The sequence below is a fragment of the Artemia franciscana genome, chromosome 11 (genome assembly GCF_032884065.1).
Source record: "Artemia franciscana chromosome 11, ASM3288406v1, whole genome shotgun sequence".
In the NCBI taxonomy this organism is placed as follows: domain Eukaryota; kingdom Metazoa; phylum Arthropoda; class Branchiopoda; order Anostraca; family Artemiidae; genus Artemia; species Artemia franciscana.
The window spans coordinates 23,138,365-23,165,242 of record NC_088873.1 but is presented as its reverse complement, the minus strand read 5'-3'; the positions used below and the strand labels follow the sequence as shown (position 1 = coordinate 23,165,242).

At 35.4% G+C, this 26,878-nt stretch overlaps 1 protein-coding gene across 4 annotated transcripts in view; it reads right to left on the bottom strand.

The window, feature by feature from the left end:
• LOC136032980 (polypyrimidine tract-binding protein 1-like) overlaps positions 1 to 26,878 on the bottom strand; it is a 203,362-nt gene that overhangs the window by 137,704 nt on the left and 38,780 nt on the right. For 2 of the 4 annotated variants that reach the window (XM_065713489.1, XM_065713491.1), the window contains exon 3: positions 20,177 to 20,196. The exons of 1 other annotated variant lie outside the window; for it this stretch is intronic. In XM_065713489.1, coding sequence (XP_065569561.1) covers positions 20,177 to 20,196 — 20 coding nt within the window. Of the gene's footprint in view, positions 1 to 7,392; positions 7,577 to 20,176; positions 20,197 to 26,878 lie in introns of those variants that run through there. One more of the 4 variants, XM_065713490.1, reaches the window with a different exon arrangement.

The window sequence follows — 26,878 nt, the reverse complement described above, 5'->3', positions numbered from 1 at the left end:
GAAAAACATACACAAACGGATATAGAATAACATCATAGTTGGCAGTTGGTTAACCAACCATTTCTGCGAAGTCACACGATATGTATAAAACAAGTACATAGCAACAACAAAATATTTTTGGAGAAATGCAAACAATTTAAATTGGCTACTGATTTTTTGCTCCTTTTTTTAAAATAAAAGTGGAGGAAAAGCTTGATTTCGTTGGTCTTTGAAAAAAAAACAACAACAGCCACTTGGTTTTGTCGGCGACAGCAGCAAAATGTCGACGTTTCGGCAGAAACATCAACATTAAAAACTTTTCTAAATGCGGTTTCACACGACACGAATGATAACTAGTGAAACATACGAAAAACCTTCAAATTTAAATGTTATACAGAAACGATTAATCATGGCTGCAGTGATAACTACAACCAAGTAAAAGGGTGTATCATGGCCAATATTAACCGAAAGATCAGAAACGCGTAAAAAAACAACGTGCCTGAAACCACTCACAAATGGCGGCGGATCGAAACAAAAAGTGCACCATCAAAATCACTATGGTCAAAAGAGGGTAGTACAGTCCCCCACCTTCAAAAACACAGGAAATATGTTTTTGAATGGGGAAGCGCTCATGTCACAAAGCAGACGATTCATGAATCGTCTGCTTACTAGTAGGACTGCAAGGATACTGCAACATTATAGAGAAATGTTTAATGACTTTAGTACTTATCGTTTATATAATAGACACTCGGGAAGTGAAGTTCGATTAGTGCTAATTAAATGAAACAAAATATGATGAATATGTAATGGTTTAGAAACAAACTTGGGCTATATATTTGCACATTAAGGGTGGGGGTAAAGCAAGCATATATTAAATACGTGAACTAACCACTGCTGTATTTAATATATGCTCTGCTTTACCCCCCCCCCTAATGTACAAACGTATAGTCCAAATTTGTTTGCATAAACCCAACCAAACCAAAATACTTAAATAAAATATAGCTACAATTTATTTTTCAACCAAAACGAAGTTAATTGTGTGGTTGCTTGACCAGTTTCTTGTGTCATACTCGCATCATTCGCGATCGAAATTGTACAGTGTCTATTATATAACCGATAAGTACCATGACGACTTTTTTCAAAGCTCTTGATTATGTCTACATACTTTTAGTAAATGTGTCTCGATAAAACCATTGTAAAATGATTTGCTGCCATCTTGGCGTCGGAGATGGCCATCTCCGCCATCAAAATCCGATTCTTTTGATGTATCTTTTAGTATCAAAATTTCGTTTTTTAGAGTTTCGTTTACAATTGAGCCGGGTCACTCCTTACTACAGTTCGTTACCACGAACTGTTTGATCAGTCTAGAGTAGCTCAAATGATAATATGAATTATATGCATTGGATGATTATAAGAATGATTAAAATGTTATACTGAGTCTTAAGCGACCTACTCCGTAAGTAAATTTACTTCTATTAAAGGAAATAGCCAAGTGGCCTAATTTTAGAACTGAAGGTTCCGGAGGACAAAAATAAGCTTTAATTAAATTCTACTTCAAAGAGAAACACTAACTTGAATGCATAATTCCATTTCAAAGCATTGTCGTGACAAACATATATCTTTCTAAAACAGAGAACAGTCACAAACAAAATCATTAACAAGTATACGAGGATATAAACAAGCTATGATGAAAAATAACGAAACATCAAGTTTATCGCCTATCACTCATAGGGACCGAAAGCTCATTCGAAGAATTCACAAAAGAGAATCAAAACCTTTTCTGTTTTATATTAAACTTTTTTTTTGTAGGCATGATTCTTTGACGAAGAGATACGTTGTGATTTTTTTACTTTTAAATTCACAGTCAATATCTTTTAAATACAAGTATTATTAATATTATATCCTGTATGGAAATTTATACATATGCTACTCAAAGTAAGTAATCTATCCCTTTTGAATATTTCCTTTTCATATTCCTATTTTTAGTTGATCTATGAAAAAAAAACATTGCAAAAACGTAAAGTCTTAAATAATAAAAAAAAACTTTGGCAATTTTGCTCGAAAAAAATTGTGGATTCAGTTTGTGAATTTTGCCAGGTCGTTGGTCTTGTGGGTCTATAAATTTTGCTGTACCACAGTTTGCAATTTAACAATCTAGTTTTATAAACTTCTTTATTCGATTGGTCATTCGGAATCCTGTTTAAAGAATCTAGTTTGTCAATTGATAAGCCTTAGGATATAGCGACCCTGTGTATTGTGGCTGTCTCTTTAGGTACAGTAGACAGAAGTCTCCTATGTCTACTCTCTCTAGATGATAAATAACCGAAAAAGTAAAATATTGAGGACTCCGTTTCCAATTTCAGTCATGTAGAGTTTGTGAATTTTACTAGAGTTTATGAATTTTATTTTAACAATAAACAAAATAATAAAAATACCAAAACCTAAGAGGGCAAAAATGCCTCTACAATTCTTAGAATCATTTTTCTACTCACAAGTGTCGGGAGAATATTCAAATAATACAAACAAAATGCAGGAAATAGTTCAACTGACAATAGAGTAGCGAAGTTCATAAAAATATACGTCTTGAAATATCTTCTTATCTTTCTATTTAAAAAAAAGTCTATTTCAAAATAGTTTGAAATGGCCCTGTTTAACAAACGTTTACAAAGCAATGTGAATCGTCCTTTTTCGTATTTATATTGTTAACCCCCAAATTTTAAGTCCAAATAGCGTTTCTTCTTTGGCGCGGGTTGGAAAAAACAGTTATAATAGAATATTGACAACGTCTTGTGAACATTCCATTATTCTTTCATGATTGTTTTAGAGGCAGAAAGACCATTTTACTTAGTGGCTGAATTTACCGTTAGACTAGTATTTAATATTTTGATTCATTACAAGAGCTTGAACATCGTAATGAACAACTAAAAGGACATAAAACAATCTTGCACCCCTTCTCTAAGGTGATCGGTATCATTCCAACATACCGAGTCAAGGTCCCATTTCCCTATGTATCCGTCCCTGTTTACAAATAAAATAGTACACATACCAAGTTAAAATTTACAAAAAAACACTCGTGCAATTAAGGTTTTAGGAATCTATGACAGTGAACAATTTATGTAAAATTAATTTTTTGCTACTTATGCTGAAACTTTATTTTCACCACTAATATACATTTCTAAACATACTTCACTTTTACTCCAACGTTTTCGATTCGTTCCTTCCCTTTTCTCATTTATATTCTCATTTTAACGCTTCCTTAAGCAAGAAACCAACTTGGAACAAAAACATTTTGTTTCTTTTTTATGGATACTAGCTTATGCGGTAAGCTTCTTACAAAAACATATACAATGTAATAAAAACAAATAGGCGAGCAGGTATTGTTGTTCCAGAGAATTTGCAACACAAGAACGTGAAATTGAAAAATGAAAATTTCCTTTGAATTAACTGAAAGCCTTTCCAGCCGAGTGGCATCTCAAGCAGTTTATATTTAAAATTCATGAAAAGGATATAGCATGTTCCAAAATTTTTCTTATACTTCAGGGCAGCTAGTTTTAAATCAGTCACAATGCAACAAGTTTGCATTCCGAATTTGTATAATTATTAAGCTTTTTTTCTATCACACACAGTTTTGCGCAAAACAACATTCTTTGGTTTTATTTCGTGGACTTTCAGACATAACAACTTTTCTTTTCATTGAGCATGGTATTTACTATGGTACTTGTCGGTTATTGAAAACACATCCAAGAAGTGAAGTTAGGTTAATCGTAATGAAATATAGCAAAGCTTGATGATGAAATATACTTTAGAAACAAAATTATGGAAACCTAACCCCCCCCCCCACCCCTAATGTGCAAATACATAGCTCAAATTAAACAAGTCCAATGGATTCTGTTTAAGTCCAATGTATTGCATCATCCGTCACTTGTTTTTGTAGCTGTGAAACCGGTTTTCTGAGATGTAACCTCAGCGCAATTCTTGAATTTGTTTCCAATAGCCGACAAGTAACTTTCTTATCAATAATTTTTCTTTTATGGTGTTTCTATTGTAACTTCTAACAACGATTTCAAATACTGAATCCGATTTTCTAACTGCATTGGAATTTTCTAAATAATTTGTTGATGCATGTCATTTGGGATATTTTTAATCATTTGTCCAAAATACCGTTACGAGCAAAGCAATTCTTCCTCAACTGCAATGCCGGTAACGGAGCTTAGTTTACTCTGAAACTAATTTGAAAAGGGTTTAGCACTCAATTATCTTATACTATCCATGCAGTTTACCACCAAGGTGAAAAACAAAAAAGTGGCTGAAAACCCCCATTATAATTTAAACTGCAGAAAAATCTTATGTGGTACAGCAATCATAAACGCGCATCCAGATTCTACATAAACAACTACTTCACGACTTCTTTAACACGTACCGGATGCTAAATTAGGATAATTGCCAAAAAAAACATTTTCAAAGCTGTTCTCAAAGGGAGAACCATAAGGAGAGTTATACGTTCAGTCACATTTTGATGCGGCTGATCTAGATTGCTCTGCTGATCCCATCTTCAAGAACAGCCTTGCAAACGGTTTTTGACAACTATCTCAGAGGCATCTAAATGTAAGATACGAATTTTAGGCGCAACAGCAACGAAATGACAGTTGACTATTGTTATTAACCCAGTCATGAGATGTTAAAATACTTGAAATGCCATTATGCTTCCCGAGAGCAAATTTAATCAATGTCCTTGTACTGGCCTATACTACTGTCCTTGTATGACCTATACTATATTGTAATGGCCTATATTATAAATTCACGTATACCTTGGAGCCCTTTCTACCGCTGACGGTGAAAAAAGCAACATGATTGAAAAATTTACCGCTTTTAAAAACAATAATAAGATAATAAAAACAAGAGCTAAGAGCTCATATGGCACTTCTGACGAGGCCAGAAGAGCCAAGAGACCATATGGTATGAGCTCTAACAAAATTCTAGGAATCAATGGATTGATCCAAAAGGAAAATCAGAGGCTTAATGTGGGTCGGGATTTAAAATAAGACCTCTGAGTCACGATGTCCTCCTACATATCAAAATTCCCTTATAATACCTTAATTTTTCTCATTTTCCCTCTCCTTTCAGCCCCCCAGATGGTCAAATAAGGGAAAACGACTTTATCAAGTCAATTTGTGCAGCTCCCTGACACGCCTGCCAATTTTCATCGTCCTAGCACGTCCAGAGCCACCAAACTCGCCAAAGCACTGAACCCCAACCCCTAACTCCCCAAAAGAGAGCGAATCCAGTACGGTTACGGCAATCACGTATCTACGACATTTGCTTATTCTACCCACCAAGCTTCATCCCGATTCCTCCACTCTAAGCGTTTTCCAAGATTTCCGATTTCTCCCTTCAACACCCCCCCCCCCCCCGATGTCAACAAATCTGGTCGGGATTAGAAATAAGAGCTCTGAGACATGAGTTCCTTCTAAATATCAAATTTCATTAAGATCCGGTCACCCGTTCTTAAGTTAAAAATACCTCAATTCTTCTAATTTTTCCAAATTAACACCCGCCAGCTCCTCCAAAGAGAACGGATCCGTTCCAATTATGTCAATCACGTCTCTATGACTTCTGCTTATTTTTCCCACCAAGTTTCATCCCGATCCCTCCACTCTAAGCGTTTTCCAAGATTTTAGGTTCCCCCCAAACTCCCCCCAATGTCACCAGATCCGGTCGGGATTTAAAATAAGAGCTTTGAGACACGATATCCTTCTAAATATCAAATTTCATTGAGATCCGATCAACCGTTCGAGGTGATCGGATGGAGAGCGGATCCGTTCCGGTTATGTCAATCACGTATCTAGGACTTGTGCTTAGTTTTCCCACCAAGTTTCATTCCGATCCCTCCATTCTAAGCGTTAGGTCCCCCCAACCCCCCCTAATGTCACCAGATCCGTTCGGGAATTAAAATAAGAGCTCTGAGACACGATGTCCTTCCAAACATCAAATTTCATTAAGATCTGATCACCCGTTTGTAAGTTAAAAATACTTCATTTTTTCTAATTTTTCCGATTTAACTGCCCCCCACTCTCCCCCCAGATGGTCGAATCGGGGAAACAACAATTCCTAGTTAAATCTGGTCTGGTCCCTGATACACCTGCCAAATTTAATCGTCCTAGCTTACCTAGAAGTGCCTAAAGTAGCGAAAACGGGACAGACAGACCGACAGAATTTGCGATCGCTATATGTCACTTGGTAGATACGAAGTACCATAAAAAGATCTAAAATATATGAAAAAGACTATTCGATGGCATACTTGCCACGAGAGAGATGAGTGATTGGGTACATATTCATAATGAGAATCCATAGATTAGTAAGAAAAAAAAATTTCTCTTATAAAACACAACATCATGTAAAAACTAAACTGAAACCTGAAAAACCTCAAATAAAATACAAAATTATGCAAGTGACTTGATCTGTGTGAAATAGCAAAATTTATACTAAAATGTAATGAAGAGATTTCCAGTTATGCCTGTTGGTCCAAGATTGGAGGCTGTGGCTAATCACCAGAGTATCTTGGGTTCAATTCCTATACCAGCAGCAATTTTCTAAAGGAATTTTCGTTATTTAGTAAAATTTACTTCTCAATGATTCTAAGTTTCAAACATTCCTAGTCCTTGGATTCCTTAAAAAAATTGACATAAGCTACGTCAATACAAAGAATACATTTTAAGAGGCGGCTAATCAATACATTCTCCAGCTTATGCCTAAAACCCACAAAAATAATCTATTTTTAAGAATCCATTTCCCAAGTTTTCCTTAGAAAGCAACGGAGCTTTCTGGTCAGTATTGGGAGGATACTTGACCCCAGTCGCCTCTTTGGAGGTTGGATGTAAAAGCGGCCTTTTTCATGACCAAGTGTCATCGATCATGCCACGTAATAGAACCTCCGTCATTCGTTTATATTTACTAAGGCTCCAAAAATAATAATGCACTGCATCAATCTTATTGCCAATTTACGAAAGATCAATTTATAGAAGTTCTTGTAGTAAAAAAAAAAAAAAAAAAAAAAAAAAAAAAAAAAAAAAAAAAAAAAAAAAAAAAAAAAAAAAATTGTAAAACGACATTTACGGTTTAGTAAAATACAGTATGAAACTATGATAACTCGAAACTGTGTGAATATCTCACACACTAGACACCTATAAAAACTACTTTGTGACTATTTAATAAATTTGACCTCGTTTTCAGTTTACCTATTTCACCAATTCTTTTCGAAATTAATCCATTGCATTTATACCTAAAATAAACTTAACCACGCACACAACAAAATATTTGCCAAAACTTAATGTTCAAACCGCAAAATGAGCTAACCAGCCATTTACAACAGACATAATAACACAGAAGTACTAGAGTTTCTCATGGAAAATATACCTGCATACTATCCACAAAAATAAATGGTTGGATCGGCTGCGTCAGAAGTGTATAAGCATACAATAAATCAGAAGCAGGTCTCTTCATAGTCCATGGACCAGAAACTAACTAAAGAGCCACAGGGAATGTAACCCGTAAATAAACAAATAATACGGGTCACGTGATACCAACGCTGTTTTCCCCACAGAAGAGAGGTTAGACTGAAATAGGAAATTTCTCCAGAAGCTCTTAGTCTCTAGGAACAAGGTACTCTGCGCGTAGTCTAAAAGCCGGAAAAGAGCCGGCAAAACAACAGGTTGGACCTGACTCAATAAGGATCAACAGGTGCTGTACGTGGATTCTCTTAGGCTTAAAGAAGCAATGAAACGTTTGGCTGTCCGAAACCTAAGACCATGAATTACAATCCTTGCTTAAGTTTCTCAGTGCTTAATTGCCTTGATTTGTTCTTCTTGAAAATGAGTGAAAATTTAAGTGAGAGTGGGACCTAGATTTTCGGACAAGAGTTCTGGCAAGTACGACAATTTGCTGAACAATAATATATTTGAAATGAGTTATTCTGGGCGTTAGCAAAATCCTCTTAAACCAGGCACAAATAATCCATTTTAACTGGGGGAAGGGGAATGAAAGATTTTTTTTTTCTGGGGAAGAGTTTGATATTTCAAAAATAAGCTAAAAACCCTCTGAATTTGACACCTTCCTTCATGAGTAAAAGGTATATTGATTAATGGCCAACTTTTCCCGAGGGTTAAATAAAATACAGTGGGAAACGAATGGTAAAAAACTAAAGGTTCAGTAATTTGGTTAATGATATAATAAGCATGCATTAGTTTTTCCGAGGTTGACGAATGATCGTGTAAAAGAAAAATTCTTTGAAACACTGCAGACAAGGGCACCGGCAGAAAATTTTCCAGGGGGGACAGACGCCAAAATAGCAGTGGTGGTTGAGTGACAGTTTAGATAGTTTAGGGCACCAAACTACGACTTTTCCCCGAAAGGACGAATTTGAAATCAATTTAAAATCCTGAGAAGCTAATTGATTCAACAATATCAATAACTATATTTTAGGCTTCCCAGTTGCAAAAGAAGTAATGCCACACGGTGGTAGTACTGGATCCAACCAAGTTGATTCCCTTTATTTGTAATGAAATTAGGCTGGGTTTAGTGATATGTAATTGCATATGAGCTGTAATGAGGATGGTGGTGGGTGAGATATTGTTTAGGTGGGAGTAGATAAGATTCCTACAAAAGTACATTTTATTGGACAAACTGCTTACACTTCATGAGCCTTCAGATAAATGTTGAAAGAGGTCGGGGGAATAGGAATTAATTTAAATGTCTCTCTATTAAATTCCCGTGTCTACCAGCAAAGAGGTGGAAAAGGTAACCCAGGGCATCATCAGCTCCGCCAGGAAATTTCTTTGGGATGGCAAATACTGTTAACAACTTGGTTTTCAGCAATTTTAAATGGTAAAATTTTTCTTTTTCTATTTATATGAAGTACTTCAATGTATTTAAACAAATGTACGTAAATTATTTTTCGATAAGAAAATGCTATTGTAGAGGTTGTGATGGCTTCAGTTATGTAGAAATCAAAAGTCTCACAGGATTTTCATCCATACAAACAATAATACTCCTTTTCATCCAACCGAAATTCTTTAGTGGTAATATTAACAAGGACTTTTCACCATAATTACTATTCATCACCAATTTTTTAAGTATATTCAAATTTTATCCAAAATTGAAATTGCAAATTTAAATGTAGGACGGTACTAATCAACGTACAATTACTGATTTACATATTTTAAAAGCAATTAACCCGGGATTTAAGGGAAAGCTACCTCAAATTATATCTTGGTTAGGCCAAGGTGTGATTTGGAAAACAATCAGAAATTAAATAAAAAAAGTACTTTTCAACTGAAAGCAAGGAACAGGTTTGAACCCTATTAGAAAATATTATTCTTTATATGAAGGGGACTGTCTCCGCCTTAGCTCCTTACTCTTTACAGTTAAGTTTGGTATTTTTCCAAATTTTTAAAGAAAATTTAAAATTGGGAAAAAGATTTTTCTAAGCCCTAAAAAACTTTTGTTCAATGAACAAGATGTTGAGAAGGGGCAGTCCCCATTACATACAGAGTAATTTAAGTTTAAAACTTGCTCTGGGAAAAAGATTTTTCTAAGCCCTAAAAAACTTTTGTTCAATGAGCAAGATGTTGAGAAGGGGCAGTCCCCATTACATACAGAGTAATTTAAGTTTAAAACTTGCTCCTTACTCTAGTTGAAAAAACTTTTCTCTTTTTTTTAATAATATTTCATGAAACCGTAAAGTTTTATGAATACAATACTTTTGGTAATGCAGAAAAAATGATCAATATTTTAATGATCTTTGTTTGAATTTGATGGGTAATCAAACAGTTCGTGGTAATGAACAGTAAGAAAGGAGCGACCCGGTTCGATAGTACCAAAACTCTAAAAAACAGAATTTTGATACCAATAGATATATGAAAAGAATTAGATTATTATGCTGATTCCAAATATTTGTTTCATTAAGTTTAGTTTTACCCAAAAAAAAGTTACAAACCTACGAAAATTTGCCAGATTTTCAACAAAAGGGGGTAAAGATCCTCTTGGAGTCATAGAATTTCAATGAAAATCACACCATGAGATTCAGCGCATCAAAGAACGCTACTGCAGAGATTTCAAGCTCATATCTGCCACAATATGGAATTTTGTAATTCTTGTCAGAAGAAAATCACAGATGCGTGTTTATTTGTTTTGTTGTTTCAGGGTGATCGTATCGACCCAGTGGGCCTAGAACGTAGGGAGAGGGCTCATTCTAACGGAAATGAAACGTTCTAGTGTCCTTTTTCCACTACCAAAAATTTGGAGGGCTACTAGGCCGCCTCCCACGCCACTTTTTTCCCAAAATCGTCTGATCAAAATTTGGAGATATCTCTTTTGTTCAGCATAGTTGAAAGGCCCGATAACTATGTGTTTGGAGATAAAATGACTCCTAGAGCCCCTGGAGAAAGGTTTATAAGTTATAAATTTGCCCTTTTTTTTATAAGTTATTAGGAACTATGCATACATTTTTCGGGTGGGGAGGGGAAGACGAATTTTCGGCTGGGAGAATTTTTCGTGGAGAGGGAAGTTTCAAGGGGGTGAACTTTTCAGGTAAAATTTTACACAGGGTGAATTTGCCAGAATTCCTATACGAAATTTCTTTATACGTCTCATTTTCTCATTTACCGATTAAATTTTACGCGTGGAGATGTAAAGGATAATTGTCCGGGGTAAATTTTCGCCAGGACTGAATTGACCGGAGGATATTTCTATGGAGGAGGAGATTTTTTCATAGAGGTGGAGCCAAGTATCCTAGCGTTATTTGAAAAACGATCAGAAAAAGTTTTTTCTTCAGCTGAAAGTAAGGAGCGACATTAAAACTTAAAAAGAACAGAAATTGTTGCGTATATGAGGGGGGTTGCCTTTACGCAAAATTTAACTTTTGTCCCAATTCTTTAAAAACGACTCCTGAAACATAAGGGTCGGTCAATTAGAACAATTAGTAACACTTTTTTAAAGTGCCAAAAAACTGTAGCGTGAAGAGCGAGGTGTTGACAAGGAAGGCAGCCCCCCTCATATACGTAATAATTTCTATTCGTTTTAAGTTTTAATGTTGCTCCTTACTTTCAGTAGAAAAAACTTGTTTTTTTTTGTTCTTTATTTAATGAAGCTTAGAGACAAACATTTTTCTGAAGGCAATCTAGTCAATTAAAGTAAGTCAATTAAAGTAAAAGTATAAATATAAATGAAAAGTAAGTAATTACAAAAAAAATAGCCTGTTTGCAAAAACTAAAATATAAACTCCCAGCATTCAGTTCTGTTGAGAAATGCCGAAGCGTTGGACGGATATTTTTTAACAATATCGACAGTTATGAACTTGATTATGAAACACCAAAATATTTAATGCCTTAAGATTCAGTGTTTATAAAAAGTAACGTATTACCAAAGTAAAACATTAAAATTGACATTAAGAAAACAAAAAAAAATTGAATTTAATTTTGAATACCAAAGGCCAGTATATTCGACACCTTTATACTTCATAACAGAAAAAAATTAAATCTTTTTCAAAGTCACAACTAGATAAATAAAATCAGTCCTGAAAAAAAACCTGATAATAAAACACAAAAAACGTATCCGTTCGAGGGGAAAATACGGAAATTCCTGGCATTCTGTTCAGGGGAAACATTTCAGATTATAGTCACTTCATATATCAGCTCATAGGAAAGAAACATATTTACAGGGAACATTGAAAAATGGGAAGTTACAAGGAATGAACATATTTGTCGAAGAAGTAAAAATAGCCGATTCCAATGATAAATTAAAAGGAAATACTTGGCAACTGAGAACTAGCATTGACATTTCGGGAACCAGGCTTAGAGCTCAACACCCTCCCCGCCCCCGCGGAGTAACCTTACGCAAAATTTTGCATTCAGATTTTTATAAGAAAAACATATTTCCTGTACCCTGTGCTAACTTAATAATAAGCAAAAGATGTTATGTACAGTCAGTCAATCTACCGAGCCAGATTTATTGACTTCATTCTTTGTCCGTCTACTCACCCTCCCCCAAGAACTTCGAGACCCTCCTCCTCCACCTAACAAGGGAAGAGTCGAATGATTGTTTGCAGCTATGGGTGCCTTTCAACCCAATGATTGTTTGTTGTTGGGTTGTTGTTGTTTTTTGTTGTTGTTTTTTCTTTTTTGCGACACAGCGTGCACCCCTCAATTTGACGGAATTTTCAAGATTACCATTCCATTTTCGGCGACTAAAATCTATACTCTTCAAACAATAATGAGAAATTCGTCGGCTAAAACATGTTCTTTCAAGCATCAAGGTTTAATAACACCACTTGAGCAAGAATTTTGAACCAGACGCAGATAATTGGAAAAGAATGCTGTCTTAAAGGATGATTAACATCGTCCGTTTAATATATATATAAAACAAAATTGTCCTTTTGGCATATTCTGTTTATCAACAGACTAAAAAGGACATGGAATGGTGCTCTTGTATCATTCAGAACACACTCGTGAAGTTTGCTGAATGCTAATGACCCGAAAGCTAATTATTTTGTTTTATATAAATATATTAGTTTCAATTTTAATACTGTAATATTTCTACTGATGACGATCGCTGTATATGTGATCGAAATATTTAGACTTTTGTACCTATTTTCGCTGTCTAAATAAATGGATTTATCCCCATTTGAACGTTTATTTGTTCGTCATAGAAAGGCAGTGTGGTCTGAGAAAATGATACCTAATCTAAGGTGTTACGTCGAAAATGTACGATCTATGAAAACCGGATTCATAGCCACAAAGACAAATAACGGGTGACAGAATGCATAGGACTTTTATCATTTGGGCTATATATTTGCAAATTAGGGGGGGGGGTTAAATTAGGTTCAGCTGGGTTACTTTACCTCCACACGTGAATATATAGCCCAAATTGTAATATTATATAAAACAAAGTATTAAATTTTCATCATATTTTGGTATATTTCATTATGATTAACCTAACCACTTCTCGAGTGTGTTCTGAATAATACAGGAGTACTCATGAAATTTCATCTAATAAAAAGTTTTAACACTACTTTTTTTACATAAAAATAGGAGGAAGGAAAACAGTTTTTTTCTTTTCTAGAAAGCCCGTATTATCAAGTGGTTAAAATACATCGACACAGGATTGATGCAAGCTATCCCACTTACCATGGCTTGATTCCAATTTTAACAAAAATCGACTTTTCCCATTTTGAAGTTTTCTATAAAAAAAACTTCTATTTCAAGCTTTTTTGAATTTTCGCGCTTATTACAGTTCTCGTGAAGATAAAAATCTTTGTAAAGAATAATTGCAATCTTGAAAAAATTGAATAAAAGGGGGTAACTTTTAGATCATTTCAGCTGATTCTTCCATCTGTTAAATTCTCCCTAAGGATACTGGTTCCCTAGACAGGTAGGTCACTCGTACATCGAAAATCCCAAGCGTGGAATCGACAGATCTTTACGGAGAGAGAAGACCAGAAAAAATCTTTCCACAGTGGGAGGGAGGGGAATTTCCGATGTGCAAACTTCACTTATAGCCTATACCTCTCTATTTTTACACATTTTATGCGCGACAACAAATTTATTTGGAGATGATTCAGACAATTTTCAGAAGGTAAGCAGGGGGGGGGGACTGCACTGCCCACTTGATTGTATGTGGATAAACAAAAAAATATGAATATAATAATACCATTGTAAGCAAAAGAAAGACAAGTAATTGATTTAAATTTTATGTCAAAAAAAAATAAAATATTCAATGAACTTTTCCACTATTGATTAAAAACTTAGTTCAACAATAAACCTTCGTTTAATAGCATCTCTAGTTTGCATAATTACATTTTCATAGATGGCGTTTAGCCATAGGCTTACTACGTTTGTGATCGATCACCAAATGTTTTTCAGAGTATCCGACTAATCCTGACCTCCCCGTATAAAACGTGTTACAAAATAGCCAAAAATGATTACCAATACACTAGTGTTAGGTAATAAATTGAATAACAAAAGAATAGCCATATTCGCCGCGCAACTTCTAATGTAAACAGTATGGCAGAGCTAGAACTGTTGCTAGCCAAAAATATACGATTATTTTCACTGTTTCTGTCGTTTTTTAGGGTTACCGATGATAAATAATCTGGCAAATGTCCGTGGCGTTTATGGGTAGCAAATCCTTAACTTTATTTACCCTTTTCAAGTGAAGGTGGTCTGGTGATGCCAAAATGGGTGACCAATCAGGGCCACCCATTTCTGCGGCCCCTACCCCCCTCATCAAGGGGCGAAACAATTTGACATAAATTTCGAGGCACTGAGCCTTGTTTGCCTGAAAACCTAAACGATGAGGTTGTAAAACCGTTGTAATATTTGACGTCATGACTGCTTCTAAAACGCCGACGATAAATAATCTTACTTAGCGAACAAGTAAACCTAGCCCTCTAAATCACCCAGATTATTTTCTGTAATAAACTAACCGTTTATGCTAGAGCTGTAAGACAAAGAGGCTATTAAATGCGTCCCAGCATAACGCGACTAAATCTCATTTATGTTTAGATTTTTCATGAAACTTCTTTTCCCCCCACTGATTATCCAAAGCCCTCTTCAACTAATATACAGAAATGAATTAGGAAACATGTTGCTTAGAGTTACACTCTTCTCTTTCCCGTGATTCCCTCCATTATTTATATTGATTAGTTACCAGATCTTTCATAATAAAGGGAGGGGGCAACATTTACCTGAGAAACACAAGGGGAACACCAACATTTGTAAATGGATAATTGACTTTCTATAAGTAAGGGAAAGCCAATGAATTTTCGGTTGGGAAATGGAGACTTGGAAACAAAAATAATCGCAGATCCGTATTGTTTTATTATCCTGTAGGAAGAAACGAAGTATTGAATTCTTGGAAATACAAGCAAAACAATCTGAAATCATCCATCTAGTCAGATGTGAATCCCGACACAGATTTTTGCTATGCGAAAATCCTGCACATACTGGCACCAATGATTAGGGGAAAAAAGGAAGACCTTAAAAATGAGTACTTAGCTGGAGATTTCCCATGTCGAGTTCAATCATTTAAACCAAATCAAAATGCAAAATAAAGGAAGAAGATAACTGAAACGGCATATAATATATATATATATATATATATATATATATATATATATATATATATATATATATATATATATATATATATATATAATTTACCAGAAATTTGAGCAATCTAGTAGCGATATTAAGTCTACTTTTCATTATTACTTTTGTTTTACTAATTTGTCTTGTTGTTGTTTTCCTCAGAACATTATAAGTTTTCCAACAAGGGACAATAAATTTTATTGTCTATACCGAATATGACTTTGCAAGCTGTGCCAATTTACATGTCCAATTCAGATTTAAGTTGTGCACATCTTCACCAAAAAAAAGGAACGTTGATTAAGACATTCAATTAAAATTGACGACGATACATCCAGAGGCCTTCAACAGAAAAGGGATGTCAGGTGAATAACTAGGGAACTTCTTCCTCAGACAAATCTTACAAGTCTTGTGAGAGGCCTTAAAGCCTCTTGCTTTGGCAAAGCACTGTATATCTCTTTTTGTTGTTGTTTAGAAGTTGGTGTCATGGGAATAATAAAAATTTTATCTTTTGGAGCCAGATTTTACTTTGAGGGAGGGGTACTAATAAAGTCATTAAATTTTTATTTTAACTGAATTCCTACATTCTTGTTACATATTTAGGGAATTTCAGACTTTCAATTATGCTGAAGCTTTCTTCAGTCCCTTCTTAAGGTTGCAGTCTCGACTTTCTACTGAAAACATTTTATTTATTACTTCTTCCTAGCTTTCCCTGAAACTTTTGATCTGTTCCTTTCTTTTATATTTTTTTTGTGGTTGTATATCTAAATGTGCAGCTTTTCAAAAAGCTTCTATTTCATATATCAATATTCAAATTCCTGCTTATCAATTCCTTATTTATTTCAGCAGTTTCCGTGGTTCCTAAAAACCTTGACGCAAACTGTAATCTCATACCATTTAAATAAACGTCTTGACATAGTGAGATGACGAAACTATTGACAAAATCTGCACTAGTTTTTTTTTTCTCCTTCTTATTTCCATAGCATACTATAACCGTAATAGAGCTTGTATCAAATGCTACAAATAATGGGGGTAAAATATAATTCAAAAAGGTCTCAAGCGACGTGGAAGTAATGGTTTTTTAAAAGCTTTGTCTAGCCTGCTGTTTAGCTGAATCTCAATGCAAATTATTTTCATGCAAATAAATAGTTTTTGTAAAAGGCCCCTATTAAAATATTTGAGCACCTAATCCATTTTTACGCTATTACAATGCCTTAAAACCTCTTATGGAACCCCCCCCCCCTACAAAAAACAAACAAAAAAGCAAGCAGACATTTTTTTTTCATTCCATGTAGATCCTGCTTATGAAAGACGTTTTAGGAAATGCCATAAACATTTGCAAGTTGCTCCTGTCGTCTCTGAAAAGAGGCAAAAACAGCAGTAACAAAGAAGAATTAGTTTTGACTGCGTAAATCTTTGCTACACTGAAGAGTAGGCCTAGGCCTATTTTACTTAAAGAATAGTAAAGCTTGGTAGCTTAACAAATTTTTTACTTGTGGATATTACCTTTGTTGAATTTCAGTCGAAATTCACGTTAAAAGTTTAAATTTCGATAGCTTTTACAGGAGTGTTTAGAGAGATAAAACTCCTCATACAAAGCCAACTTCTTCTTCCACATAGATTCAAATATATAACATTTTGTTAGAATTACTATGATAAATTTAGAAGTTCCCTCCACTCCTGCCATTGCCAACTAAAGAGTTGAGAATCACATGAAGCATGTATACCTGTCACCCTAAGGCAAGCAAAAAAAAAGAAAGCAAAATGACCCTATTTCATTGATGTCATGTTGAACTTAGTAAAAGGTGTGCACAAAGTGTCTCTTGCTTTGGTGCTCAAGGTGAATTCAATTGTACACCCTGTTGGTCAAGACTTCGGGCCCCTTTACCTTATAATTTTAAGATGAACTGTAGCTAGCCCTTCTACCACTCCCCCCTTTTGAAGTGGTTAGTGCATCCGTAATCTTGCTCCAGTTCATAAGCATTGATCGTAACTATTAAATAATGATTAAATCATGATTCTTGATTAGTAATTGAACTAATATAGTGATGTGATATAAGAATTCAACAATACATTTTTAATTTTTTTTCAAAATTCCAACTTAATTTCCTCGAACAAGACTTTTGAAGGAAAAATTTCCTTTGGGAACTTTCCTCACGAAAAAATATTCAGCTGATGCCTATTCACAATGAGATTTTACAGTTCACCGTGTAAAGAGCAACAATCCACCCTACTAGTATCCACTACACAATTTACCTGGATTCTATAGGCTGAGGTTTGTTTAGGGTAGAAGGCAGGGGCTAATTTGGGCCCAAATCCCTGACACTTCACAATTCCTTGAATTTCTGGGACTGGGAACTCCCTAATCAAATTATCTAGCCTCTTTTTTCTCTCCCTTCCCAGGAGAAGAGATTTAGTTATGACTACCAATTTAGTTTTTTTATGATATGCCCTCTGCAAACACACTATCTCACCATTAGTCGTCAGTAAAAAAAAAAAAAAAAAAAAAAAACGCAGAATGTGCCGTTTAATTCCATAAGCTACCATCTCGGTACAGGCGTTAAAACAAACGATAGTTTATTTTACCGTTCATTTATTGTACTGAGAAAGGACGGCTGCATTGCTGCCGTCGACGTTTGTTTTACCGAGCATTTTTCGTACCACCGAATGTGTCCGTCACAATACTATCCTATGCATCTTTAAGAAACGCCAGGGAAAAAAATGCTAAGTGTCTCGGACCAAACGTTTTCTAGGTTGTTATTTGTCATCATGATAAGCGGTCAGTACAGAGTGCATCTTTCAAGGGTCATACCCAATCGGAGGATATGTTTCCACCCTGTAATGCATTTGCCTTGGAGACCCCCTCACAGATTGCTATTGGTCAAGACTTCAATATGGGGCCCCATTAGCCCATATAGAACAGAGACTTCACGGATATATCTTAATAGAAAAATTTGACTCCTTATAGTTAGTTAGGACTAAAGTCAAATAGTTAAGAAAGAAAATTAATTCTGTTTTATTCTATAACACTGAGGGGACAAACGTGAGACCCTAACAGACATCCCTCGCCAAACTTTTCATTAAGAACAATCTGTGGGACGAAAGAGCCTAAAGAAGTTCCTTGGGTTCGTGCCCCTAAAAGCCCAGTCCCTCAAGTGATTTACATGAACTGTAAAAGGTGAATTTACAAATTCTGACGCGCAGAAATTAGCTCGTTTATACGATGTCAAACCAAAATAGAGCGAAAATAAAACGAATTGTTTGAGATGAAACTTAAACAAAGAGAAATAAAAATGAACAATGCAGCCGAGATTAACACGAACATAAATTACCCTAACAAGGGTGGTATTGCCGTTCCTCACGCCCCTCAAAAGGCATTGGCACTTTGCTAAAAGCTAAACGGAATGCTTATATTGAAAGTTGTCTCTGGTCAATTGTCTTTTCTACTTATTTGAAAGGAATAGATTTAAAAGGATGAAAAAAATTACAAAAAGGATCAGAGGTTTAGTTCATATTGAAAGTTCAATTTAGTCGAGTTGAGTTTCTGTATACAAAAGAAACGTATTTAAAGGGAAGAAACGATTAATCGAGATTTACTATACATTGTAGTAATAGAACTGAATAAATGGTACTTATCTGTTACCTAGTACATACTCGAGAATTTAGATCTATAAAATCAGATAATAACCGGTTTATTGCTGTTTGTATACAGAGACAATTAGCTTCGGCTCAGTGGAAAACTACATTGTAGCTATATTTTAACAAATACTTAGTAAGTACTTTGGTTTAGTTGGTTTCGTTTTGTTGCTATACTTAACCCGCTATACTTAACCCCCAACCCCCTCCCCTAATGCAGAAATATACAGCCCAAATTTTATATATATACATACATACATACATACATACATATATATATATATATATATATATATATATATATATATATATATATATATATATATATATATATATATATATATATATATATCCTATCTATCTCCCGAGCCTCTCTGTTGTTCCAAACCCGTACCTGTAGGTCCACATTCTCGAGTGTGTAGCCTACTGGCTAACAGATAAGTACCGAATAAATTGTTACAAATCTAGTGACTTTGGAAAAAGAAACTCGGAAGTTTGAGCCAAATTCTTGTTATATATTGTAATCAAGAACAAAAACCATATTTTTTCAGAAATGTGCGAATGATAGCCTAGCTTATTTGAGGGGCGGGGATGAGGGACAAAAAACCACCCTTATTTGTGGACATTTATGTTCGTTTGGAAGTGGTTTCACAGCTCCTTTTTATTTATGCTCGGTTAGAATTTCATTTCTTTATTCATAGTCATTTTTGCTCGTTTTGGGGAAAATGTATAACTTATTTGTGAAAAAAACAAATAATTTCCATTCTTTACCTGCTGGTAATAATTAAGTATATTATAATGATACATAGATACCCAAAGAATTCCCATTGACACGCCACTACTAATATCAACAATAATACAGAAAGTAAGATGATTAATCAAATGTCTTTAAAATAATTTTTCGCCTATTTCTCTGACGCCACTTTCATTTTAAAGTAATCTTAAGCGATAATGCCAACGGCCAACGACAAGATAACATCAACAGTTCGAGTTCCTTTACTCCAAAATTTCAACGTTATATTTTAAACAAACATCAATTTTTCAATCGACAAGGCAAAAAACATCATGCGTTCGTCTCGGTCGCCTAGAATCAAAATACATTTCTCGCAAAGCAGAAGACTCGATTTTGATGAATCACAGTCAAGTTCTATTAAGTGGTTATATCTGAGAAGTCAACAGAGGGCTTTTCCATGTTCCATACGAACTTACACATTAAACTACAATTACTCAAGAATTTTCCCATATTTTGCAAGAAATGTATTACAAGCGGTGAATAATGTCTAAAGAAAGCTTAGGATATCTTACCACAGAGTAGGCACACACAAAAAAGCTCAATAGGACAGGCATTGATGGGAATATACCAGAGTGAGGGAGAAAAGGATAAAAATAGAAAGCGGAAGAAAGTCCAAGTGACAATAACATACCTTCATTCCAGAAATGTAGCCTGGAAAGGAAAGAGAAAGAACGTGAGAGCAAGAAAGAAGAAACACACAAAGCTAATATAGTAAAGAGCTAGTATCAGTCTCAACACTACTACCCAGCTGAAAACCAAGTTGTTGAATTAATAATGGTGACAGTAATTGCGTAGAAAAACTGAGGAAATTAAATTTTGCAGCATTATAACACGGAAAACATTACAATATCGCTAAAAAAAAGTATTGTATAAAAGGTTTCTGCCATAAATTATCTGCTTTAAGATCAGCGGTTCTCGACGAAGTGTGCCCACGCCCCGGCTAACAACCAAAGAGTTGTAAGCAGAATTTACAAATTAAATATTGACGTTATTAATGTTGAAAAGCAGACAAGAGGTGTAGTGTTGCTGAAACATATTGAGAAATGTTTTTTTATGTTTTATAATTATTATAAAAATTAATAATAATGTTATTAATTATTATTATTATTATCATTATTAATAATAATGTTTTAAAATTAGTTTTTGACTTTAAGTCAAAAACTAAGTAGGGAATACCAGAGTTATTGCGATGCATTGCATATTCCGACAGGATCTTCTTTGTTTGTCTGACAATATTTATTCACATCTTAGAATTATCATCATTTTTTACCACATTTAGTGGTCATTTTAACTCTATAGCGTGCCTAAAGGCCTCAATTTTTCTCAAACCCGAGAGAAATGCTCTAGGATTGGGTAGGGTTTTGTGTTTCTAAACTTAATTAAAATTTCATTTATCTGTTGCTTCCATTCATTTGAATAGCTTTATTATTCTAAAAATGGGTTTAAAAATATATAAGGGAGGCTTAGCCGCCACTCATTGTATGAGCATTACATTTCTACATTTCAAAAATTTCCTTTTCTTGCACCGGGTCTTGTATAAAGTTAGCAGGTCGAATTTATAGGAAAATAAAATAAAAATTATAACTCTTATTGTAACAAGACATCATGAAATATTATTAGCAGGAAGTGACAATGTACTTGTACAAGAAGCTAACAGCCAGAAATATATGAGAAGTCAAAGGTGGAACACGCATGACTAATACATATTCTAGACTATTTTGTTTACTTTCCAGATTCTTAAATGCTTCATTTTAGTCTTTACATTCTACTGAACTGTAACAGTAAGCATTTTTAACAACCGTTCAAGTACTTGACTTTTGATTGGTTTCTTGCCTGGCAGTTGTAGGCTATCTGATGCTTCAGCAATAAAGTAATACTTTATCACTACAAAAAAAAGGTAAGGTAAAGGTAAAGGATACGGCATTAGACTTTACAGTCCGTACCGGCGGTGCTGATCTCCGTTTCTTGGCCACTGAGAGGATTGAGAACCTCGAAGTGAACTGGATTTGAACATTTCAAATGCTTGGGTAGCAAATTATATTATTTACGTTTTTTTTAAATAGATGGAGAATTATTATCTAGCGATATGCAAATGGAAGTAAACAGAGATTCACTCCGTTTCGGATTTGAAAGAAGAAATTCGAGGAAGTGGGGTACCTGGAATTAACAGGTATTTACCGAAGGGAATTTGAAAATATGAGAGAATTAACATATGAGATTATTCCAAGTTTGGATGTATATACAGGTGCGACCATTTATTTTTGCTTATGATAGACCAAAGTCAGATAGCAATAATAAGTCAATAGCAATAATCGGTTCAGAAATTAAAAGCACAATCACTTCGGGTCGGTGTTAAAATCTATATCTTTAGAAAAAAAAAAAAAACTTGTAGCACCAAAAGAAATTAAGGATCAGTCAAGAAACAATAAATTAAAATTGTAGTAGTATCAAATCGTTTGTTTATATTTTACATTTTTACAAATATAATTATTTGTTCTTTATGTTGTTAAATTTAATACGTCACAAGCTATACTTTTTTATTGTCACTACCATTTTTTAGCATATATAAAAACTAACCGAACTCTGAAAAGTTTGGCCCTATTAAGCTGCTGCCCTCTAAATGTTTACTTTTCACTATTTAAATAGTCAAAGTCTTCTTATGAAGTCTCAGGCGTTTATCTAGAAATAATTCTGCATATGAGAGAGTTGTCACCTGCTCAATACCTAGTTCTTTACGCTTAAGTTTTTTTAGAACTTTAAAAAAAATTCTTATTTTAATTAAAACGGCCCTTGTGTTTCAGGAGTCATTCTTATAGAATTGGCACAAAAAGACAAACTTTAGTTTAGCGTAAAGATCAAGGTATTGAGGAAGGGGCGACCCTGGCACGTACGCAGCGAATATCCTCGAAATTTTGTGAAATGTTTAATTTCCCCATGGTTTCTCGGGATTTCTGGCAAAAATAGGACATTTATTAAGAATTGAGATACATGTGTGAAGCCTTTTTTGGGGAATTTTACAGCATGCAATTAATGTAAATAACATTAAATACTGTTATTTAACTGTTGTAAAAAGAGTTTGCTTTCCGCAGCAAAATAGAATTATCCTTGATACTAGGGCGTTTATCCCCCCCCCCTTTTCAGGATAAAGTACAGCTTTTAATGGATCAATTTTGGAAACTATCATTTTTCATTAAAATCTACGTTTTTGCAATAGAAGAACTACCCCCCGCAGCACCCATATTGCACTGTTAACCCTAAAATTCCCTTTCAGGAGGATATAATAGATTAATCACTGGTTCTAAATCGCTATGAACATAGCCTGAGCCTAAAACGTACTTTTGAGGCTTCAGTCTTCTTTCCCCCCCCCCCCATCCGCTACAATACTACAGATTAAAGTTAATTTGTAGTTTCCGACATACGTGTTTTTTGCATTACTAAATAAAAAAAAGTGTTACTTTATATCTGCTTTTTCGAAGGTTTTGGCCCCCCCCCCGAAAAGAATTCCTGCATACGTGCCTGGGGCGACCCCTCATATACGAAATGATTTCTGTTCTTTTTCAAATTTAAAATTTGTCCTTACTTTCAGTTGAAATAACTTGTATTTCTTATTTAATTTCTTACCGCTTTTCAAATAATGCCCGAAGATTTCCCGGCATTATTTGATTCCGCTTCCCCTCCATAGAAAATTTGTTCCTTCTGTGGAACATTCCTCTAAGTAAATTTTTTCTTGTGTAAATACCCATCCCTCTCAAAATTCCCCTGCACAATTCCATCCTCGCTGAAAATTCGCCCGGAAAATTTTTGCGGATGGTTTCACCCGAAAAATTCTCCTTAGTATAATTTCATTTGAAATACTTTACCTTCTGATCGTTTTTCAAATCATGCCGAATTTCTACCCCTCTTTGGAAATTTTCCCGGAAATCCCCCCAACCCCAGTGGAAAGCTGCTCCCGCTAAGATTCCTTTATAGAGAATTTTTTCCTCAGAAAATTTTCCCCAATGGTCAAATTCTCCGGATGATTCCAACCCCAATAAAAATTTTCCCGGAACATCCCCAGATGTAAAAATTGAGTCGGCAAAAGATAAAGTAAGACAAATTAAAGAATTTACATTCCTTCAGTGTGTTGTGTTTAGTGCTTTTATGCTTATGCTTGCTGCTTATTATCTTATGATTGCTGTTTGCTTATGTAGTTTTGTTGCAGGTCGGTTGGCTTAATAAATTATTCGACAGGTAACAATACATGGTGTCAGAAGTTTCAGAAATGGACAATCTTCTTCCATGCCCATCATTCAACTGGGAATCAGCCAGTCTACAAGCATGGACAAAATTTGAACAGCATGTAAATCTCATATTCAGCGGGCCGCTGAGTGGAAAGAATGCCAAACAACAATGTGCATACCTTCTTCTTTGGCTAGGTGAAAAAGGACGAGATGTCTTTAGTACCTGGACATTAACATCAGAAGAAAAAGACAAACTAGATGTTTATCTTAAGAAATTTAAAGAGTACATTGCTCCTATGAACAATCCTATATTTGCTCGCTATAAATTCCATAAGCGGGATCGGTTGGAGCATGAATCAACTGAACATTACATTACAGCCCTCAAGGTGCTTGTCAAAGACTGTGAGTTTACAGACAATTTTGAGAAGAAGATGGTGAGAGACAGATTAATATGTGGACTGAAACAACATAGAATTCGAGAAAAACTATTATCTCAAGGTGGAACCCTTACTCTTGAGACTACAGTGACAATTGCAAGAACTTTTGAGGCAACACAAGAGCAGCTCATATCCATGTCAGCCATGTCCTTGTCACCTACAACAGTAAAGGAGCCAAATGTAAAACAAGAATTAGACTATGTAAAAAGACAAAAGAAGTATGTCCAACCCACAACAAGTAAGAAGTGTTACTTCTGTGGTGGGGCATATGACCCAAATCACAATTGTCCAGCAAAAGGGAAGTCTTGCTCCAAGTGCGGAAAGACAAATCATTTTGCTCGTGTCTGCCGTAGCAAACCAGTAGATACTATTGATATGGAAGGAACAGATGGAAATCAAGAACAAGAAATTTATATTTATACATTACTTATTGGAGCCATAGCTGAGAAATCAAGCCAACCGACTGTGGCTATCAAACTGAATAATTCAGCATGGGAAATTCTATTCAAAATCGACACAGGAGCTGAAGCAAATGTTATCCCAAAATCTGTCTTTGATAGACTTAAACCCAAACCACAACTAGACAAGACAGGTCAGATCCTTGTAGCTTACGGAGGAACTCGCATTCCAATTGCGGGAGTATGCTCTTTAAATTGTAGACATAAAGGAATTATCAACGAAAAGTATAGTTTCTTTGTAGTTGATACACAGTCGAACCCAATACTAGGATACAAAGCATCTGTAGAAATGGGGTTTGTGAAGGTAGCTACATCTATCTCTTCCTTATCTACAGAGAAGAGTGGTCAGAAGAACCCGATTCCCAAAGAGTTTGATGACGCCTTTGCTGGGATAGGTAAACTCCCAGGTAAAGTAGAGATCCATGTAGAAAAGAATGCAATCCCATCAGTTAATCCTGTCAGGAGAATACCTTTTGCCTTACATGAGAGGGTTAAAAGCGAACTGGAGCGCCTTGAAAAATTAGACATCATTGAAAGAGTGGTGACTCCAACCGAGTGGGTTAATTCAATCGTAGCCGTGGAAAAGTCAGACGGTTCGTTACGTTTATGCTTGGATCCAAGAGAGCTTAATAAGTCCATACAAAGGCCCTATTATCGAATGCCAACTTTTGAAGATATAGCCGCCAAAATTCATGGCCATAATAAGTTCTCTAAGCTTGATGCAACATCTGGGTATTTGATGCTGGCATTAACTGAGAAGTCTTCACTTGTCACAACTTTCAACACCCCATTTGGCAGGTACAAATACAAAAGAATGCCATTTGGATTAATATGTGCACAAGACGAATTCCAGCGAAAGATGGAAGAAACCTTTGGCAACTTGAAAGGCGTTGGCGTCATTGTTGACGATATCCTTGTATCAGGATAAGATGAAGAACATGATGAGAATTTAAGGAAAGTCCTAGAGAAGGCCAGGGAAGTTGGAGTAAGGTTTAATCCAGAAAAATGCATATTCGGATCAACAAGCGTGCCATATTTTGGACATCTAATAACTGCAGATGGTATCAAACCAGATCCTTCAAAAGTTCAAGCCATAATTGAGATGCCACATCCATCAAACAAAGACGAACTGGCCACATTCCTTGGAATGACAAACTTCCTTTCAAAATACATTTCAAACTTGTCATCTCTAAACTATCCCCTCAGAGAGTTGGGAAAACAAACTGTCTTTGAGTGGACCAATGAACATGCAACAGCAATGAATAGAATCAGAACTTCGATCTGTAATAACCTCGCAACCTTTGATACTAAGGCAAAATCTGTTGAGATGAAAACCGACGCTTCCAAGCATGGTCTCGGGGCAGAGTTGAGCGTAGGTGGAAAAATTGTTGCTTTTGGATCAAGGGCTCTCACATCAACAGAACAAAACTATTCTCAGATTGAAAAAGAGCTATATGCTATCCTCTATGGCTGTAAAAACTTTCATCAATTTGTCTATGGGAGGAAAATCATTGAACATACAGCTCATAAGCCACCGGAGGCTATATTGTCAAAACCACTAAGCCAAGCCCCTCCCAGGCTCCAAAGAATGATGATCCAGCTACAGCCATACGATATTACGGTTCAATATGTTAGAGGAAAGGACTTACCAGTTGCAGACACACTGTCAAGACTGCATCCACCCCACTTTGATGAAGAATGCTCTACCGTCTCATCTTAGAAGAAAATAAGAGAGACCCAATTATGATAGAACTTACCTCGGTCATACAAAAAGGATGGCCGAACCACCGACAACAGTGTTCTGCTAGCATGCAACCTTACTGGAATGTTAGGGATGAGTTGTCCAGCGTTGATGGCATCATTTTAAAAGGAAATAGAGTTGTCATTCCAAGAGCATTACGAAGGGACATTCTGCAGCAATTGCACGTATCACACCTAGGGATGGAGAAAAGCAAACAAAGAGCCAGAAGCTCCGTCTACTGGCAAAATATGAATTCAGCTATAGAAGATCTGATCCGGAACTGCGAAGCTTGTGGGAAATTTTCCAGAATCAGAAAGAACCACTGATATCGACACCAATCCCACAGTATCCTTGGGAATACCTGGGTATTGACCTTTGTAAGATCTACGGAAGAGACTATATAGTAACCAGTGACTACTATAGTCGTTTCATAGAGATTGACCGAGTCGAACCGGCAACCTCTTCAGAAGTAATAAA